Raw genomic sequence first — 21,480 nt, 5'->3', positions numbered from 1 at the left:
CTATTATTATTTGCTTTTGAAGAAGAGATTTGTGGTACTCTATATGCATAAAGCAGATACTGTCTCATAAAAAAAAAAGAAAGCAGATACTGTCTTAGAATCTCTTATGCCTTTGGGAGAAAAGAACGTCACCTGTCAATTGGCACTAGTCTCGTGGAATATTTGCATTGGTGGGGTATGTAATATCAACGGTGAGTTTATTCAACTTCAATTCTATTTTTGTGACAAAACTAGTATGACCATTCTAACGGGCTCACACTCTTTGTTCTACATATGCCTTTTTTTGAGCTTCGATGTCGCGAGGAGTCCCCAGTGGGAAAATAAGACCAACAAAAGGTGTCATAGACTGCACTTTCGAGCATGATTCTTCTGCTTGTTTTGGTTTTCAAATAGAACATTCATCGCTGAATTCAGAGATGTCGACAAAGGCAGCTGATACCGCTATAAGTCATAAGCCTATTCTAACCGGGTTTAAGCCAGGGAATTAAAATGTAATCCGGCGTGCCAATTATCAAGGGATTGAGTTGGTGGTATTTACCGAAAGGAAGCTGTCAGGGAGATGAACAAACCATATGCTCCAAAAACGCCTGATATTACAATACTTCCAGCTTAATTTTATGTAGAAACAATCAATCCTGTCAAATCCGTACAGAAAGTTTCACCGAGCAACTTTAACCGAAATGCACCGAATAGACCTCTCTATCAAAATTCTGGCTACCTAAAAAGACTACAAATTACACAGTAAGTCCTTGTGCAGCAGCAGCAGCAGGTGACTTGGGCTTAGCCTTCTCCACCACAATAGCCTGAGTGGTCAAGACCATTCCTGCAACTGAGGCAGCATTCTGCAGAGCACATCTTGTAACCTTTGCTGGGTCGATAACACCAGCATCCACTAAGTTCTCATATGTGTCTGTCATTGCGTTGTAGCCGACCTCCCATTCACTCTCTTTTAGTTTCTCCACCACCACTTCACCTTCAATTCCAGCATTTTGAGCTATCAACGCTGCTGGTGCTACCAGAGCCTGCAGGCAAATTGATTCAATAATAAGCAAATAGAATTTTACATAGAATACACACCAAATATGAAAGACCCTGAGGTTATCAAAAATGTAAACTCATCCAAGTAGCTGAAGCAGACCAAGTTTCCATATACTAAGTTCTGGCTCATGAAGCTAAAGCCCAGTATGGAATATATTATTTGCTTACTGCTTCAAGAATAGTACTTGGCACTTTCATGTTTCATATTCAGGGCCATAATACTAAGGTGTGGTAGTTACCTTCTGCACAATGTCAGCACCTAGTTTCTCATCTGCATCTTCAAGTCTGTCCTTGATTGCAGGGACATATGTTGAAAGATGTACCAATGCAGCACCTCCACCAGGAACAATCCCTTCCTCTATGGCAGCAAAAGTGGCATTCTTGGCATCCTCAATACGGAGCTTACGGTCCTCAAGTTCGGTTTCAGTAGCAGCACCAACCTTTATAACAGCAACTCCCCCAGATAGTTTGGCAATCCTCTCAGCCAATTTCTCAGTGTCATATACAGAATCTGTTTCAGATAACTCCTTTTTCAATTGTGCAATTCTAGTTTGCAACTCATCCTTTGAAGCTTGATCAGCAATGATGGTAGTGGAGTCCTTCGAGATTGTCACCTTTCTGGCCAAACCAAGCTGCTCAACTGTGGTGTTCTCAATCAGTAGACCAAGATCATTGGCTTGAAACTCGGCACCTAAACATACAGAGAACAGACAAAAGGAATATCACATCAATCCTCTTAAAGTTAAAACATAAAACAAAACAGTTGCATATATCCTTGGAAGCTTGATATCAATGGACCTTTGTCATGTTGTGAACAATATCGAGTTGATAAAATAACCCAGTAACTTACCAGTCAAAATGGCAATATCTTGGAGGAGAGCCTTTCTGCGCTCACCAAAACCTGGAGCTTTGATGGCAGCAACATTAAGGATACCCCTCAACTTGTTGACAACAAGAGTCGCCAAAGCCTCCCCAGAGACATCCTCAGCAATAATAAGCAGAGGGCTTCTCAATTGAGTGGTCTTTTCTAACAGGGGAATTATGTCCTTGATAGCTGAAATCTTCTGGTCTGTAATCAAGACTCTTGCATTCTCAAACTCAACAATCAATTTCTCCGGGTTTGTAACAAATTGAGGGGAGATATATCCTCTGTCAATCTGCAATATGCGACAATAAACATCAGACAGTAATCATATAGTTTCTTGTTACAAGGCTAATTACATAATATACAGGGTGGAAGAAAAATAGATATGAAATGCAACTGAGACCAGGAAAGAATACACACCTCCATTCCTTCTTCCACTTCGACGGTAGTCTCAAATGAGGATGAAGACTCAATGGACAAAACACCATCAGGTCCAACCTTGTCGATAGCATCAGCAATCATTGTTCCAATTTGCTCATCATTCCCAGCAGAAATAGTTGCAACAGCTGTAAGAGAAAACAATGATAAATTTAAGATTGCGAAAAACTAAACTTAACGAAATTCCGTGGCAATCATAACAGCAGAGTACCTTTAACATCATCACGACCCTTAACAGGCCTAGACTTGTTCTCTAGTTCGTCCACCAATGCCTGTACAGTTTTATCAATCCCCTTCTTAATTGAAACGGGATTTGCACCAGAGGTGACACTCAAAAGCCCAAGCTTGATTATCTCGCGTGCAAGAATGGATGCTGTTGTTGTGCCGTCACCAGCAGAATCATTGGTCTTACTAGCAACCTAAATCCCACAATTGAACCCAGTAACAGGATAAGCAAAAATAAGCACTGTAATCACTAACATAGGATAGTACTAATTGAAGGCAAAATACAATGAGCATAAACTTAACCGACCTCCCTAATGAGAGCTGCACCAGCATTTTCCATAGCATCAGGTAGCTCAATAGCTCTAGCAATTGTTACTCCATCATTCACCACTTTAGGGCTACCGTACTCATCCAACACAACATTCCTCCCTACAGAGATACAAAAACACACAGATCAAAACTACGAATTCGCGCACACCATGAAAGGAAGCACTAAAAACAAGTCAGGGGGGTTCGTTTTCCCCTACAAATCCACATCTAGACATCTAAAACGGCCTCACAGGATTCAAGTAAAACAAAAATTGTTCGACAAAGTAAAGAGAGGCTACCTCTGGGACCAAGAGTAAGGCCAACAGCATCAGCAAGCTTATCAATGCCGGCTTGCATAGCACGCCTCGACTCCTGGTCAAAGGCTATGTCTTTCGCAGCGGCTTTCACAGCAAACCGCCCCCTCGACTGCTTGTAATTCAGCCTGTTGTTTTGCTGCTGATTTACCCTCCTACTCAAGCTCTGCAAAATTAACAAAACCATTCACTGAATTATCAACAATTGACCCAACAACCCAGAAGTAACACTCTTTTCATACACTAAAGCAATTCAATAACCACCACCCAAATCTATGCTTCTCATTTGCAACATCCAAAAACAGAAACAAACACCCAATTTATCAAAACCTCAGAGATAACCAAAGTAACTCCAAGCTACTGAGAGTCACAGACTCAACCATGTTTGGGTAACAAGAAATGATAACCCACAAAACACAAAACCCCAAATTTGGCTTTAATTTCATGATACAGGAGAATCCAATCCAATAAGGTCGTACCTGTCTGGGAGAGCAGAGAATGGAAGCAGAGGTGAGAGCGTTGGCCGACGCCATTTTCAAAGCTTCACAGAGAGAGAGAGAGAGAGTAGAACAACTAAGTGTGGATAAGAGGCTCACAAGCTTTTAGGGTTTTGCCGTTTCGGGTTTTATTCCCTCATGTCGTTCCAGAACTTTCTTGTATTTCAGAGAACCGTTGAATGTGGGCCCCCCTCCTTTTCATTGGGCCCAAAATTTCAGGCCCGTTGTAACTTGAACTTGAGGCCCGTTAAACTAGGAAACTATAAATATGTTTCTCTTCTCGCTCTGCTCCTCCGCTTTTGTCTCTTTCACCGCTCTCAGTCGAAACCCTAACTGACAGCCGAAGACGAACGTTGTTGGAGGTTAGTGCTTCTTCTTTTTATCAATCACGATTTGCTTTGCATCGGAGTTTCAGAATTTTATTACATTTTGATATCGAATAGTGTTGTTTTGAGAATCCAGTTCATGAAGCTGGATTAGCAGCATAATTAAAAACAATGAGTGTCTTGGATTTAAATTCAAATGAATCTGAAATTCCATATCTTTGTCTGTATTTGAATATTCTGTTTACATGTTTAGACCAGTCCAGTATTTTCATTGGTGATTTTGCCTCTACAATTGGTGATTTTGCCTCGAACAGGTATCTTTGAACGAATGACGGTTTGCTTTTCGTATTCAGTATTAATGGCGTGTGCATGTTCTTTTGTTGGAGTCGTGTTTTGGGATTTGAATCACTTGAGTTGTGGCAGTTGGCCGCGTGGTCGCTGATACCTCAATTTGGAAAGGAGAGTTGCGGGAGAGTTTCAAAACTTCTGGAAATATGGTATCCCAGCCGCTGTATCTCAATTAATCCACCTTAGATATAGCTCGTTTGGGATTGCTTATTAAACAAGAAAAAAATATCTAAATAGGGTTTGAATTCTAATGTATTTATATTGTAGAACCGAATAAGAACAAATGTGGGGTAGTTGTGTGCTTCATTAGCTTCCTATCATACTGTTGTGATGCTTCAAATTGGATGGATGTGTTTCTATTAGAGAGGGCAAAGTGTTCAGTTTCACTGTCATTATGAAGTGTTTTTTGGTTGTCCTTTTCTTATATCATATAAGAAGTCTTTGAAAATCCTGTTCATGAATCCAGTATCGACATTTTCCATTGTAAACAAAAATAAAAAGGGTTAGTTGAATAGTAAAATTAGAAATGATAAGTTTCAGGGCATAGCTAAATTAATTGGTTCCTTTTTAAATCTGGTTAGGTGTGTTGAAAGTTTCAGTATGCCTGCTCTCTAAGCTTACTTTTTCAATATCTCCCAATTTGCTTTCCAACTTCAATGGAAATCATGTTCTTATGCTAGATTTGACTTTAGAAGATGATTTAATCCCAGAATGGGAGCCTAGAACTCTGGAAGTTTGGAAGTGAAGGTTATTTTCTTTGTATGCCAATAAGATTTGATAAATATCTGAGCTAATAAGAATTGATACCAAATCTGCGGTTACTGAGTTCAAAGCTACTTGGCCTACTAGGTACAGATAAATTAATTTTATATTCTTGTTTTATTATTCTTTTTCTATAATTTTGTGCTTTTACTCTTTAATTTGGGGTTCTGGTTTTATGACATCTTCTAGTGATAATATGGGCGTGAAGATAAGCCTCCGATGTTGATTGGGTTGTAAACCTCTTTACAAACAAATAAGATAGAATGTTCTAGCAAGAGAGCAAAAGGAATATTATATATATGTTCAGTCCACCCCAATTTCATATCCGGGTTTGCCACTGGTGGTTAGGATGTATTTGCATTTGCTTTCCATTTTCATTATAAATGGCATGTGTGCATTCTTTTGTTGGACTCATGTCTAGGAATTTGTCAATACCTTTGGATGCTATTCATGGTTTCTGCAGTGTGATATTTGGCCATGTGGTCAATATTACCTAAAAGGCTAAAATCTAATAGGAAAGTTTTTTGAAAATTCCAAATGTTGTGTATAGATTATATCTATATATGCTCGATTAATCTACCTAAAATTGTCATTTGTTTCCAAATAATTTTGTACACTTTATGTTGAAGCATTATCCTGGATCATGTGATTCTGTTATCATTTCTAATGATATGTCCGTAAGGTGTTAGCATTTCCGTTATCCGGATGTTATTCTGTGCCTCGCACACACTTTCCAGAAACTAGTTCCACATCTAGTGTGGCATATGGGTGTTTCCAGAAATGTTATCCTGTTATTTAACTGGTTGCTGACTTATGTTTTTACTTTTCAAGTAAAACTACTGATTAGTCATTGATCTTAATTTTGTTTTTTCTTTCTCCTTTTTCTGTTCCAGATTGAACAAAACTAATATGGGAAGGAAGGAGAGGACACCTTTGGAGTTTGAATCAGGAAAAGAGAAGAAAAAGCACAAGGAGAAAAGGAAGGAGAAAGCGAAGAAGGATGAACTTGAAAGAAATTCTTCGGTGCTTGAAGTCTGTGGGGACAAAATGGGCAAGGAAGTTGAGGGGCTGGAATATGACAAGACTGGTGGAAATCATATGAATAGTGGAGAAGAAGCCAATAAGAAAAAGAAAAGGAGGAGGGAAAAGGAGGGGGATGATATGGTAATAGATATGATTAATAAAAAGGAGCTCATAAATGATGGGGAGAAATCCGTTGGGAAAACTGTGGAGAAAGTTGACTCTACAGGTAGTGTAAAGAAGGCACAAAAAATTCTTGAGGATGGAAAAGTAGGTGTGGCAACTGAGTATGGAGATGTTGCACAAATAAACAACAAGGGAGGAAATAAAAAGAAAAAAGAGAAGAAAGGGAAGAGGGAAAAAGCGGGTGGTGAATTGGTACAGAATGTCACAAGTGATGGAATGGAGGCTGGAGTAGCAAGTAAGCGTTTAGATGGGCATATTGTGGCTGAAAATATGGGCACTGGGAGCAGTGAAACGTGCATCAGAAACATAGAGGCTGTTGATGTAGATGGTGGGAAAACAAGGAAGAAGAAGGCCAAGGCAGAGACCCTTGTTAATGGAGAAGATAGCAGCAGAAATGTGGAGGTTGTTAATGTAGAAGATGGTAAAAAAAGAAAGAAGGCCAAGTCAGAGAAACATGTTGTAGAAGATTGCAACAGAAAATCAGAGGCTGTTAATGTAGGAAATAGTAAGAAAAGGAAGAAGTCCAAGTCAGAGAAACGTGGTATTGCGGAGGTTTGCAATGAAGACAAGAAAAAGGCCAGGTCAAGTAAAGGCAGCTTAATGGTCCAAAAAAGCATTGAAGCTCCTGACAATTCTGAAAAATCGACCCCTAAAAAAGCATCAAAAAGAGTAAGTTTTGCTGATGATGTGGAGGTCTTCTCACCGTTTGATGGCCCAAATGATGAGCATGAAGACCTTGTAAGAGGTAAACGGTTTTCAGAAGAAGAAGACAAGATTGTGAAAGAGGCTGTTTTAAGATACATAGAGGAACATGCTTTAGGGGATGATGGCCTCAACATGGTTCTGCGTTGTAAGTCCCACCCTGAAGTCAAAAACCACCAAGAATTGAAAAATTGTTGGAAGGATATTGGGGCAGCCTTACCATGGAGGCCCTTTAAGAGTGTATATTATAGAGCCCATATTTTGTTTGAACGAGCTGAGAAACGTATTTGGACCCCGGAAGAGTACGAAGAGGTAAAGAAGTTCCATCAAGATCGGGGAGCTGATTGGAGAACCTTGGGCGATAAGCTTGGCAAACATAGAATTCATGTCAAGGATGCATGGCGCAGAATAAAACTGCCAAATCAGAAGAAAGGACGCTGGTCCCAAGAGGAGTACGAGACTTTATTTGATTTAGTGAACATGGATCTGCGTATGAAGGTTTTTGAAGAAAAGAAAACCAAGCATGGCATGCTGCGAGATAATATTTGCTGGGAGGCAATCAGTGAAACGTTGGGCACTAGAACCAATGCTGTTTGCAGCATGAAGTGGTATAACCAATTAACATCACCTTTGGTAAGCCAAAAGCTGTGGGCTGACATTGACGACTATCGGCTGCTTGATGCTCTCAATAGCTTGGATGCTTGCTGTATTGAAGATGTTGATTGGGATGATCTGCTTGAGCATAGGCCTGGAGATGTTTGCCAAAAGCGATGGCATCAAATGGTCAAACATATTGGTCATCATGGGCTCAAGTCCTTTCCTGAACAAGTGGAAGTTTTATCTAAACGTTATCTTGCCGATTTAATTGAAGCAAGAGAAATCTATGCTAGTAAACCTGCAGTTGACTGAGGTTTATGCTAGTAAACCTGTAGTTGACTGAGGTTTATCTGGTATTAAGTGGCCGATGTACTTGAAGCAAGAGATATTGGTGTAAACTTGGTGTAAACTTGTATTGTAGAATGGTTTATTTGGCATCAGAATGCCTTGTTTTTAACTTTTTGCTCAATTTTTCTATTACTTTTTCGTGTCTGAGGTTTGAGAAATTTCTTCTGTATTGTCATAGAAATATCGTACTTGAATGCCTTGTTTTTTACTTTTTGCTCAATTTTTCTATACACGAACTGAGGTTTGAGAAATTTCTTCTGTATTGTCATAGAAATATCGTACTCGCATCAATTTACAATGTCAGATTAGGATATGAACTCTTTTTTTTTTGGCTTTGAATGTTACCCAAAACCCTAAATATGTTATTCTAAGTAATCCTCTTTCCCTACCATGCTGTATAAGCAGTAGAAAGTGACTCCATTGCTGTGTCAATATTTATGTTGATCGATGCTCTCTTCTCTCTCTTTTGCAAAGAAATGCAAGTCTACTGTTGGTTTTGGAGAGTGGTAGGCAACCAACAAACATTATTTTCTATTTGAGTATCACCCGAGGAAGATAAGTGCGAACTTGATTTTGACTCTACCCCTCTACAGAAGCTTGCTTCAATATCAACCCTGTGAAAATAGGCCTGAAAAAGAACAAAAATCCACAGCAAGCTTTAGACCTAAGAAAAGATCCGATGTTTCAGCAACTAACACTACCTTGACATTGGTGAAGCCTTCATCCATATTCCAGAAGAGTTTCCTCTGATGCCTCCGGTACTAGTTACATGTCTTGATCCATCAATATAACCATTAGGAAGCCTCTGCCACACCACCAGCATGTTCAACTCATAAGCTCTACCAGTGTTGGCTTTGGCTTGAGCAGGTTTTCATTCCTCAATTGCAGTAGTATTAGATCATGATAGGCTGAAAAGGGTGGTGGAAACTAGCATAAAAACTTCTCTTGTTTCTCCATTTCCAGATAAACCAGCATATGAACACCATTTCACATTCGAAAGGAACAAATTGGTAACAATGAGGGTTTGCCTTAAACCAACTAATCCAAGACATATGAGAAGTAGTAGCAATAGCAGCAGGTTTCTGAAATTGATTCCAAATAGCTTGAGAAAAAGGACAGTCCCTAAAAAGATGAAGCAAACTTTCTTCACCAGTATGGCAAGTACAGCGTCATCGGTGGTAAAATGTCTTTCATATCTCTGGACATTAGTCAGCAGCTTGCCATGAGCAACAAATGAAAGTTTAGAGTTTAGAGGGAATTCCAAATTTCCAGATGATTTTCGAGGGAGAATTATTATGAGCAGAAAAATAAAACAAGATTGACGGGTTTTGACAGTGGAACTCCATTTGTAGAGGCAGTAGAGCTTCCCCCAAATAGAGTATCATACCCACATCCTGATAAGCATAACCCAGTTGCATCTCGTACAAAGCCTAATCTATTCAAGACTCCTCATTAGCGTTCAACGCTATCCTCCTTCCAATGTCTCCTACATAGCATGTATAATCATCTTCTAATGAGTTTATCTCTTTTGTTACTTGTCGATGATTCATTTGAGATATATCTCATTCACTATGTAATTATCTAGTCTGTTAGATAGAGTCCTTGTATATACTGATCTCTTCTTCTTGAGTTCTTGTACAGACTCCTATATGTATATGAGTCATGTAACTTCATTTCTCAAGATGTCGAAATACCTTTTGGTTTCATAATTCTTTAAGGTTTCAAAGCTTTAAAGTCTAACGGACAAAACACATTTTTTTCATAGTCCTATTTACTTCAATGGGTTCTACAATTGATGCTCTCATCAACTGCTGCTTGATCCAGATCCGTGGTTATTAAACAGATTTGGATTGAAAATTTGATCCGTTGATCAGTTAGTGGTCCGATCCGTTAATGATCCGGTCCGTTTTTATAATAATTAAATATGATTTTTGTATTAATAAATTATTATTTTTCAAAATATTAACTATAAAATATTAAGAATACTTATTACTTTAAAATATAAAATAATAAGTATATAATATTTTATTAATATTTCATGAAGTATCATGATAATAATTTAATAGCAATACCATGAGATTGAATCATTTCATAAACTATCTATTCTAACCCTAAAAATGCTCTCTCTTTCGCTCTGGAGAGCAACCCTAAAACCGTAACCGGCCTTAATTGGTAGCGGTGGCGCTACAAATTCCTTAACTATCGACAGAGAGGTTTCCTGGCTACGCAGTGGCTGGGTAATTTGGATTTGGAAGGGAGGCAAAGCTTCTCTTTCTTCTCCCCTACTTGGCGGCGACGGTGATTGGCTTCGACGGTGTCTCATGATATAGGTTTGGATCGGGTTCGTCCTTTTGGTGGACCAAAGCCTCTGATGGCGGTCAACTTGGCTGCGAAAGCGCGAAACCTCTCGCCTTCAATCTCATCGATGTCAGGTGGAGCTGGGCCTTTTGTTTGGGCGATGTAGGACGGGGACTCGATGATGGCAGGGCTGCTAAAGTCTATATGGGTTCAGATCCGATAGGGGGCACCTTGGCTTCTGCCTCTGGGAACATCAGCTTAGATCCGGTGCGATGTTCCGGGGGTTGGTCGGGGGGCAGCGACGTTTCTTGGTTGGGATATGTTTCTCTTGATATCAAGGCAGGCGGCGGCAGTGCAGTGGCAGCACTGAGCGTGCTTGGGATCTGGCCAACAATGCAGGCGCTGGGACAGGCTAAAGGTACTGTTGCTTCCGATGGTGGTAGCAAGGTTTTCGACGGTGGCAGGGAGGTAGCCTTGGTGGAGTCTGCTAGGGTTTCTCCAACTTGGACTAATTGGGCTCATAAGTGGCTGTTGGGCTTCTTCCTCTTTTATTTAAGGGGAATATGATTAAATATTTCTAGGTTTTTATTGGGTCGCAAAAATCGGTACTCGGTTCCTTTATTTTATTTCTTCTGAGTTCTTAGGTTTTTGTTAGAATAATGGTGCATGGATTTCCTAAAAGGTGAGTGTACTCTGGGTATGCGGGGTTCTATTGGTATGTAGAATAGGATGGTTGTATGTCTTAAAGGATGACTCTTTTTGTCGACCCCATAAGGATGTGTCGTTTGGTATTGTTTGCTGAATTATAAAACCGGCTTGACATCTTCGATTAAAAAAAAAAAATGATGATAATTTAATATTATTATTAAAATTTAAAAATATTTGTTGCTATAAACAGATCAGATTAGCGGATCGGGTATCCGTTAGTCTAGCGGATACAGATTTGGATTGAGCTATCAATGATTAGCCGGGTTAACGGATCCGGTTAGGTTAAACAAAATTATTACTAACAAATTTGGATTTAGGTTGATCCGCTCCAAATCCGGTCTATTTACAGGTCTAGTGGTGAGTTCCTTACTTTGTCAAATGATCGCAACCTTCTAGTGACAGGATGAAACTTAGTATCACTAGGTTATATTTACGGTGGCAACATAGTGGGAAAGCTGTTATTATTGTGCTATGGCTTCGACTGAGCATTGTCTTTCTGGGATATAATCACAATTGTAAAGTGAAAGGAGTAGCCTGTTGAGCACTCTTCGCTAATTGGTGCATGTTAGAATACATATTCTTAGTTGAAACGCATGTTACTATATATCTCGGGTGGTTCTATTGAAGGTTATTGTAATTTGCAAGGTTCGAAATATCGTTAGGCGCTAGTCAGGCGGTGGCTAGGGGACTAGCGCCCAGACGCCCAGGCGGTTTTATATTTTTTAGTCTTTATTTTATTTATATAACATTTAATTATATAACTAAGGATATATAAAACATATTCAAGCATATTGCATTATTATTTTACTTTCTCTATAAAACTCCATTACCCAACTTATCTAATTCTAGCTTAAACCGAGGTCATTATATATAATGCTTCATTATATATTGGATTAACTGATGACTGTTGGGCTAGCTTAAGTTGAATAATAATGGTAGTTTCATAAAATAAACCATTCAGTGGATAACTCTAGCTCAATTCGTTTCCAGCCACCAACCATTTTTATTTTACTCTTTGTTAATACCAAAAGCGAGCTAGCTTTCACTGCTTCTCAAAAAAAAAAAAAAAAATAATAAAACAAAACAAACAAACATTTGTTTCTCCAATGCCAGCTGGCTATCACTGACCACTTCGACAAAAAAAGAGAAGAAGCAAACGACTTTCCCAAGATCAAGTCTTTCAAGCAGGAGTTCAAGTTTATGAGCGTCATGAACAATCAAGAACATCATTGGAAAACCCAGATCGAGTTCCAGTTATCATAGAACTTTCTATGAAAAATACCCAGATCGAGTTCCAGTTATCATAGAACTTTCTATGAAAAATACCCAGATCGAGTTCCAAACTAGTAATGATTGAACAACATTGAATTATACACAGATTGAGTTGCCAAAATCCACTATCCAGATCGAAGTCTCGATCAATTTCAGATCACAAATCCTCACTAGCTCTCTCTTTCCCTATCAATCTTACAATCGATTTAGTCTCATCTCTCTTTTCTCAATCCATCAATCTCTATCTGATTTTTAGATCACCTCGATCTCTTCCTCCCGTTGATCTGAGAGAAAGGCAGAAACCTGCCTAGATAAGCTGCCTCGCGCCGAATCGCCGAACCACCCAGTGTCTAGATAGGCCGCTTAATTAGCCGACCGCCCAGCGCCTAGGCATTACTTGAGTCGGAGAGCCGCCACCCAGCGCCTAGGCAGCCTGGGCGGTCGAGTTTTAGAACACTGGTAATTTGGTTCATAACTGTGATTTACAATTATAAACATAAACGGTTTAGGTTGGACAGATTTGGTTCGTCCATTGATTTAATCTAGTTCCATGCCTTAACAATCATCAATTTGGCTGAAAATTTGCAGAAGTGATCTATACTTTAGGACCTAAAAACTGAACGGTCAAGATGTGAAAATGCGATCAAAAAGTGGGTCCCACAAGGGATCCCTTAAAATGACAAAAAAAAGGGACCCCTTAGTCTGTGTGTGTGTGTGTGTGTGTATTGCTGCTAAATTGACTCATATCTTATCCTTTTTTTTTTTTTGGAATGAATCCATCAATGATTGTCATTACGCAAGCCATAATGACCACTACATACCCCTTCACTAGGTTGTGGGAGTACTATGATGGAACATAGGTATAGACAGCTCATTATAAATTCAGTGCTCACTTAATATATAAAAGCGAGCCTATAAGCTATGGTAGCAAATAGGTCAAGCAAACCTATAATTATTAGCGCTCATTAATTAAGAACTAACAAGCATATGTCCCTAGAAAAGTGCCACAGCTCAAGGGCCTGAAGTTTTCCCTAGCTCGAGCCCAATAGCATCTAGCCCAAAACAGCACGTGCCTCACTGTGCAAATCATCCGAAAGTAGCACTACTCGACGCCGCCACCTCCACAAGGAAAAGAACCTAGCACCACGAGGATCATCGACGTACACCACCAGATCTATCGGCGAACCAAAGGAGAAGGTCCAAACCAAAGGAGCAGATCCTCAACACTCCAAGCCACCAACTAAGATCCACGTTGCCAACGCTATTGCATGCAACTTGGACATCACCCCTCGAATTGCTGCCGCAATCGCCGCCACACCACCGTCGATCGCCTATGCCTCAACGCAGCAAATGAGCCAGAACTTGGAGTCGATGCCGTCAAGCTCCAAGCAAAAACACAAACCCAAAAAGCCACAAGCAAGGCCCTAAAAACCATTTATGTTTGGCAGCAAAAATCAACACTTATACCGGCTACCACCACTAAATGAGCAACGCTTGGACGCCGACTAGGGTGAAGGCGGCTTGGAACACTTGGAGCTTATCTTATCATATATCACCTTGCTCTTTAAACACAAAGATTAAATTTAGGAATTTTAAAAGCAAGCCTGTATATTTTAAATAAAAATCATAATCCAACATTTTTCGGAAAGAAAACTGGCCCCAATACATTGTAAGGGAATAAAAGGAAAACTACAACTTATACCATGTTATTTTCTTTTTCTTATTTGACAGCTCTGTTAGTAGCTTTTCGTATGAATCATGAATAATACACGTACTGACGTATTTTTATAAAAAATTATGTACTTTGTACTTTTCAAGAGGTCTCATTAAATTTTCCATACTTTTGAACCTGAACGTATTAAGTATGTTTTATACACGATATTTATGTTTTTTCCTTATTTTACATATATTATGGAACAAAAATGAGTATTCTAAAAATAAAAAGTTGATTTATTAATTAATTAAAAATACTTTGCCGAATTTTTCAACAAGCTATTATATGAAATGTTCGGATAATACACAGACATATTTTTTCCGTATTATACACGTACGTCCCTTTTTTATTAACAAAGTTTGACAGTGAAGACCAGCATAGATAACCGTGCTAATCTCTTAATGAAATACTGGCTCAACTGGTTCTGTCATTTTCTTTATTTTTTTTTCGTTTTATTTTACGTAAGTATTTTGCCACATTCATGAATATGGTTTGAATATGCAACCAAATTTAAAGGTAAGAATTAAATTTTATTCATTTTTGTAAAGATGCATAAGCTATCGTTGGCAATAAAATGCGACATTTAAGATTTCAATACACATTTGAACAAAACAACAGTGTCTTACCCTAAGAATAACAAATTGATCAAATATGCATCGATATATTTTTGTATAAAACCCTTCCCATCAACCTCAAGAAAACTCAAGAGCTCTCTTATGTTCTAATACCTTGTTTGGTTACAATGGGAATAGAATCAAACTTTTCAACCAATGCCTCAAGCAGTAGAAATCAAGTCCTCCATGGCAAAGCTTCAACAACAGATGGCCACACAAAGGTTGAAGGTGGTGAATGCGGTATTATCTTGCCAAAGTCATGTGTTGCTCGTATCGCTCAACTCACTCATGATCTTGGTCACAATACCAATGGTCAAACAGTAGAGTGGCTCTTACAACAAGCTGAACCATTTATTATCGCTGCCATTGGGAAAAATGTATCCCCGATTAATACGCCTTCAACTCTAGTTGCTGTGGATTTGGAGGAGAATGCTGTTAGTCTTGAAGACAAAGATTTGGTTAAGAAGAAGCACACTATAGGTGACCAACCGCTGCTACCTGCTTATGACTATTATTTGAGGTTGGTTACACAAAACTATGAAATTGCTGACTTTTCTGCCAATGATGTTGCAATAGATGTAGGGATCCAAACTCAGGAAGAAACCAAGAATCAAGATGGGGAAGAAAGACTAGTAAAGGTGGTAAGGGAGAGGAAGAAAGAAAATGTTCAAGAAGGGGTTAAGGATTATCTGAATTAGAATAGGTCACATATATGTTCGATCTCATCTAATGTACTCGATCTACACAGATAAAATAAAAATATATTCAATTCCCTTTTATCTCATGCATTCTAATGAAGTATTCTGCATTGAACAATGAATTTTATCAATCTAGAGTCATGTTTACCTGCTCAGTTAATTTATTTACTCAGCTATACTCATGTTCTAAACATCACTAGGCGGTAAGCGGGCAGTGAGAAGGGGCCTTACACCTAATTGCTTAGGCAGAGATTAGGTGAGCGCCTAACACGATTTTAATTTTATTACAAAACATATAAATATAAGTGTTTAATTGATCGGATAATTCTATTCCAATAATTTTTCTGCTTCCAATATAAGAATGTTAATTGTAGATAGGGTCTCCCGCATAAGACTTGTGGAACCAATTGCAAAACTTTCTAATTTAAAAGTTGGGTTGGTAGAGTGTGAAAACAAATAAATTTAACTAAAACAAGTGAATAATTGCTTAAGACGAGAATCAATAGAGAAACAGGCACTAGGGAATGTATCCACCACCAATAAATCTTGCATATTTAGCTATGTTTAACCTAGTCTTACTTTTTTTTTAGGTAAAGATGAAATTGTATTAATGAATTATACGATTACAATCGTACTGTAGGGCATCCAGGACACACTCTGGAGCTTGAGAAAACCATTCCATATGAATGTCAGAATCAAAACCAAATCCTGCTAGTCTATGAGCAACATGATTAGCGGTCCTATAAGTATGATGAACACCTATAGAAAGCAAATCACCTAGCAATTCCTGAATTTCTTCAACAATGATTCCCAAAGTAGAGAAGTCATGATCCTCTGCAGTCACAGACTTCACTGCCGCTGAGCAATCACTCATTATAGCAACATTAGACACACCCAGCGCTTGAATAAGCTCCAGCCCAGATTTAATAGCAAGCAACTCAGCATGGTAGGCAGAGGACACATTAGTCACTCTATAAGCAAAGCCTGCAATGAACTCACCCTTCTCATTACGCATAACACCGCCAATGCCTCCATGTTGTAGAGAAGAGACATAAGCACCATCAACATTCATGCACAATAAGCCACTCATGGGAGGGGACCAATGTGCTCTAGCTTTCGTCCTCTTATCGATTACCATAATCGTATCCCTATTAGCTTGAAGGAACTCTTCATACCAAGCCACAGTACAAGCAACAATAGTAGAAGCGTTTTTAGCATTATCATTCCACAATTTATCATTCCTATTCTTCCAAAGAACCCATAAAAGCATCAACAGCTTAGAAAAATTTTCATAAGAAAGAGTAGATGATTGATCAAGTAACCATTCCTTAAAAATAAAAGAATGAGTAATAGGAACCTGAATTGAAAAAGGAGGAGCAGTAAGGATTTCCTGCGCAATAGGGCACCCACATAATACATGGCCAACACTCTCAACCTGGTGACGGCAAAGCAGGCATCCCATATCACCAGTGTAACCCTTCTTACTCAAACTCTCTCTAGTTGGTAACACATTGTGACAAGCTCGCCAGATACATATAGAGACCTTCCCAGGGATCTTAGCTTTCCAAAGTGACTTCCAGAGAATACGAAAAGGATCACCAATAGAGGAGGAAGCAAAGACATCCCCCATCACCACCTCCTGAGCTACATAGTAGGCAGTTTTAGAAGAAAACTTACCCTTATTCCCAAGCTTCCAGCTCAAACGATCGCTTCTATTTCTATGACTAAGAGGAACACACAAGATAGCATCAACAACTTCTTGAGAGAATAGACGTTGCAAAACATCAACCCTCCAACTTTTGGTATCTGCATCAATCAAGGAAGAGACTAGCTCAATATTACAAGCAGCCGGTTTACAGAGTTGATGAGGAGAAACAGTTGGAATCCACTGATCACTCCACACATGAATAGAGGAGCCATTACCAACCTGCCAAAGTAATCCAGCCTGAAGGACAGTTCTAGCTTCCATAATGCTTCTCCATGCATACGAGGGGAAATCCCCCATATCTGTATCCAAAAAAGAACCATTCGGAAAATACCTAGCCTTGAGTAAATGAGACAACAAGGAATTAGGATTAGTGATTAATCTCCATCCCTGTTTTGCAAGCAGAGATAAATTATGAGCATGCAGATTCTTGAAACCTAAACCTCCTTCACTTTTAGACAGGCACATCCTATCCCATGACCGCCAATGAATTTTGCGATTAGAATCTGATCCTCCCCAAAAAAATTGAGCACAAAGGTGGTGGAGATCATCACAAAGACCTTTAGGAAGCATATAACAACTCATAACATACGTTGGAATAACTTGAGCCAATGCCTTAATCAGAATCTCCTTCCCCGCAGAACTCAGGATTTTTGTGCGCCAGCTGATCAGCTTCTTAGTTAATCTTTCCTTAAGATAAGAAAAAATTGCCACTTTTTATTTGCCCACATGAAGTGGAAGCCCTAGATATCGGCCATGGTCCTCCACACACTGTACCCCAAAAATAGAAGCTAAACTATTTTTAGTATCTGGATGCACATTCCTGCTAAAGACAACACTGCTCTTCTCTAAATTAATCCTTTGGCCAGAAGCACGCTCATACACATTCAAAATAGACTTGAATGTAGAGCATTCCACCACAGAGGCTTCTCCAAATAGAAAGCTATCATCGGCAAATAGCAAATGATGAATAGTTGGGGCTTGAGGACTCATCTTCAGCCCCTTCAGTGTACCCTGGGATACTGCATGAGAAATAAGGGACGAGAGACCTTCAACACACAGAATGAATAAGTATGGAGAAAGAGGGTCCCCCTGCCTGATGCCTCTGGAGGGAGTAATATAACCTGTAGGTTTACCATGTAACAGAATAGAATAACGCACTGTTCTAATGGAACAAAGAACAATATCAATCCACTTTTGTGCAAACCCCATTTTAGATAAAATAGAGATCAAGAAAGTCCACTCCAATCTGTCTTATGCTTTACTTATATCTAACTTAAAGGAGAAGAAACCCTCATTCTGATGTCGGAGCTTATGCATAAAATGAGCAACTTCAGATGCAACAAGAGTGTTATCCGATATCAAACGGCCAGGAGAGATAATAGAAGGCAATAATACTTTCAACCTGTTAGCAAGCACCTTAGAAGCAATTTTATACACCACATTGCAAAGGGCTATAGGCCTGAAATCAGCTGCAGTTTTAGGCTCTTTAATTTTAGGAATAAGAGACAAATGAGTAAAATTGCTCTCAGAATCCAGAAGACCTGTGTTTAAAAAAGTCCTCACAGCTAAACACACATCAAATTGAACAATTGCCCAATGCTTTTGGAAAAAAGCAGGAGACATACCGTCAGGTCTAGGTGATTTTGACGGATGCATCTGGAATAAAGCCTTCTTGATTTCCTCGTCTGAATATGGAGCTAATAGAGAAGAATTCATATCATTATCAATACAAGGATGAATATGTGCAAGAACTGCTGCAAGAGCTGCAGGATCAGAACCCTCAGAGTGAAAAATATTTTCATAGTAATCAACAAACACTGAAGCCACTTGTGCAGGGTCAGTGTGCCATTGTCCTCCCAAATCAGTGATACCTACCACCTTATTACGACTGCGTCTGTTAGACGCTTTCCTGTGAAAAAAGGCTGAATTACGATCACCTTCTTTCAACCATAAAACCCTTGATCTCTGACGCCAATAAGCTTCATCCAAAGATAGAAGTTCATTATATCTAAATTGAAGAGTTTTTTGCTGCTCAAAATGAATAGGATCATAAGGGAGTTTCATCAACATATCCATCTTGGATTGCAAGAGATGCATTTCTGTTTTCCGCTGTCGAAATGTTCCTGCATCCCATTCCATTAACAACCTGCCCGTTGAACCAATTTTCAACCCAACTTGCTTCATAGGTTCACCAATAGAGGGAATGGACCATCCCTTCTGAATAACAGCAGCGCAATCGCCATGCTGCATCCACATGTTCTCAAACCGAAAGCGCTTGAGTCTTGGCACTCTGACAACCGGTGCAGCAGCTATCTCCACCACAATGGGATTGTGATCTGACCGATTAGGAGGTAGTGTGATAACCTTAGAGTATGGGTAAATAGCACACCAATCTTGCGTGCAACAACCACGATCCAACCTTTCCTTAGTGAACCGATTAAACCAAGTAAAACGAGAACCCACAAACCCCATGTCCTCCTGATTACAATCGGCCAAGGCTTCCCTGAACCGCGTCATCATCGCAGCGTTCCGTGGTGGACCACCGGATTTGTCAGCTGCACACAAAATCTCATTGAAATCGCCGGCTATTAACCATGGCAGATTCACTTGTGCTGCCAGAGTACGAAGCAAGTCCCAAGTTTGAACCCTATCACCATGCCTTGAAAAACCATAAATGCCTGTGAATCGCCAACCTCCAGTAACACCAGGAAACCCTATCTCAACATCAATATGATGTGCAGAATAGGTACGAAGGCTCACCTTCAATTCCAAAGACCAGAATAAAGCCAAACCTCTTGAACCATCCTTTTTGGGGAAGCAAATGCAACCAGAGAAGCCCATTTCAACTCGCAGGTCCTCCATCAGCCTTGGTCCGGCAAGAGTTTCTGAGACAAAAACCAGACTAGGGTTGACATGACTTACCAGAGAGACCAAGGCACTCTGCGTTTCTGTGTTAACCAGTCCTCGACAGTTCCAGGTGAGTACCTTGAATGGCAGCATCGCAGCAGGGAGACGACTCCAGAAACCGACCGTCGCGATCCCGATGTAGGAGCAAATAAACCGCACCGCACTAAATACGATGCACAGCAAATTGGGTGAAGACTAGACGTCTGATAAACGGAACAGCAGAAGCTGCCGGTATAGGCCTGCGACCACCGGTGATTGGAGCCGCAGATATCCACGGGCGGAAGCCCGACTTAGGGTTTTCCTGGAGATTTCGCAGGCGCGTGAGGCGCGTAGGAAACTTAGCAAAACTTACCTTCCGTTAAGAAATCTTAATCTAGTCTTACTTATCTATGAATGAAGATGCTTAAATTAACTCAAAACGCTAGAATTAACGTATTGTTTTTCCTCACTTGTATGCTAGGTGAGAGACGCTCTACACCTAATCTATTTTCTAAAATGCAACCTTGGTTGACGCAACTCTAGATTTAACATAAAGAAATCATTAAACATTAGAAAAATGAGACATCACAAGGAATAATGAGTGCGACGCGTCTCAATTAACCTAGGAACCTAATCATATGCCTTAAAGACAATTCACTACTCTAGAAATCTCAAATGAACCTTACTTAACAAGGAGCAGGCATTGATCATTTATAGTAGGACAAAATGTTGTTTACTCCCTGTACTTATAGGGTCTCGACGTTTCAATTTCACCTAGATACTCCCTAAACTCTCTCATTTCACACAAAAGGTCCCTACGGTCAATTTTCCGCCCAAAATTCCGTTATCTTGCTGACGTAGCATTCCTTTCACAATGAAATGACTATTATACCCTCACCTTCTCTTTTTTTTTTTTTTTTTTTTTATTTGTTCTCTTTTTTCTTTTCTTTTTTCATCATTCAGCCTTTAGAAATAAGATCAAAACCACACAAACCACAACAATAGTATTGTCTTGCTTTCATCAACTATTGCGTACAGAGATCATCTGATTTCTCCAAAGATGCAGTCTTTTATAGTAATAAACCCTAAACATGCAGTCTAAGTTGGTCACCAAAGAAAACAAATAAAGGAATTATCAATGAAAAATATTAATTAGGTTCTCTTCCATTGAATAAGTAAAACTAAATTAAAAGTCATATCATAGTAATACAGTCATGATCGGGGCTTCAACAACGCCTAACTACTTAGAATTTAGTTAGACATGGTCTTAATTGAAAGCACAAAAGAGGTCATAAGCAAAGAAGTATAGAAAATCCTCAACACCGAAGTTAGAATCGTTAGATTTGACTGGTCGATGGGAAGCCTTTGACTAATCGAAATTGCTCTCTTCTGCTTGCTTATGCTCAGGTTTCTTGGTTGATCCTGAGATTTCCTTGTATACTTTTTCAGCCTTTTTATAGTGCTCTTGAGTCCTCTTTCATTCCTCCTAGGTTTGAGATTCCTTGAGGTAGAAAGAAAGTGAACCTTTTGATCTTCTTAACGAGTTAGGATTTCTTACATCACTGATCCAATGAGAACACGCCACATGATCATCAATATTTTCTAAA

General features: G+C 39.4%; 4 protein-coding genes across 5 annotated transcripts; 2 read left to right on the top strand and 2 right to left on the bottom strand.

The window, feature by feature from the left end:
- Nucleotides 1–591: 591 nt before the first annotated feature.
- On the bottom strand, nt 592–3,809 carry LOC133732035 (ruBisCO large subunit-binding protein subunit alpha). Its single transcript, XM_062159492.1, has 8 exons — nt 3,669–3,809; nt 3,175–3,355; nt 2,874–2,995; nt 2,553–2,760; nt 2,324–2,469; nt 1,889–2,195; nt 1,278–1,729; nt 592–1,022 (listed from the first exon to the last, which is right to left on the bottom strand). The coding sequence occupies exons 1-8, from the start codon at nt 3,720–3,722 to the stop codon at nt 735–737; spliced, it is 1,758 nt and encodes a 585-aa protein (XP_062015476.1). The 5' UTR covers nt 3,723–3,809; the 3' UTR covers nt 592–734.
- A 199-nt stretch (nt 3,810–4,008) lies between these two features.
- LOC133732455 (DNA-binding protein REB1-like) lies at nt 4,009–8,266 on the top strand. Of its 2 annotated transcripts, none has more exons than XM_062160009.1 (2): nt 4,009–4,048; nt 6,016–8,266. In XM_062160009.1, the coding sequence occupies exon 2, from the start codon at nt 6,032–6,034 to the stop codon at nt 7,937–7,939; it is 1,908 nt and encodes a 635-aa protein (XP_062015993.1). In that variant the 5' UTR covers nt 4,009–4,048; nt 6,016–6,031; the 3' UTR covers nt 7,940–8,266. The 2 variants fall into 2 exon arrangements, with proteins under 2 accessions (XP_062015993.1, XP_062015994.1); XM_062160010.1 differs by lacking the exon at nt 4,009–4,048 and having other exon boundaries at nt 5,873–7,940; nt 7,972–8,266.
- A 6,443-nt stretch (nt 8,267–14,709) lies between these two features.
- LOC133730535 (uncharacterized) lies at nt 14,710–15,279 on the top strand. The gene has a single exon (XM_062158109.1). The coding sequence runs from the start codon at nt 14,710–14,712 to the stop codon at nt 15,277–15,279; it is 570 nt and encodes a 189-aa protein (XP_062014093.1).
- A 92-nt stretch (nt 15,280–15,371) lies between these two features.
- Nucleotides 15,372–19,987, bottom strand: LOC133730534 (uncharacterized). The gene is made up of 5 exons (XM_062158108.1): nt 18,613–19,987; nt 18,250–18,528; nt 17,762–18,108; nt 15,915–17,674; nt 15,372–15,384 (listed from the first exon to the last, which is right to left on the bottom strand). The coding sequence occupies exons 1-5, from the start codon at nt 19,985–19,987 to the stop codon at nt 15,372–15,374; spliced, it is 3,774 nt and encodes a 1,257-aa protein (XP_062014092.1).
- Between the last annotated feature and the right edge of the window lie 1,493 nt (nt 19,988–21,480).

Source organism: Rosa rugosa, chromosome 2 (assembly GCF_958449725.1).
Source record: "Rosa rugosa chromosome 2, drRosRugo1.1, whole genome shotgun sequence".
In the NCBI taxonomy this organism is placed as follows: Eukaryota; Viridiplantae; Streptophyta; class Magnoliopsida; order Rosales; family Rosaceae; genus Rosa; species Rosa rugosa.
This window is presented reverse-complemented; position numbering and strand designations above follow the sequence as displayed.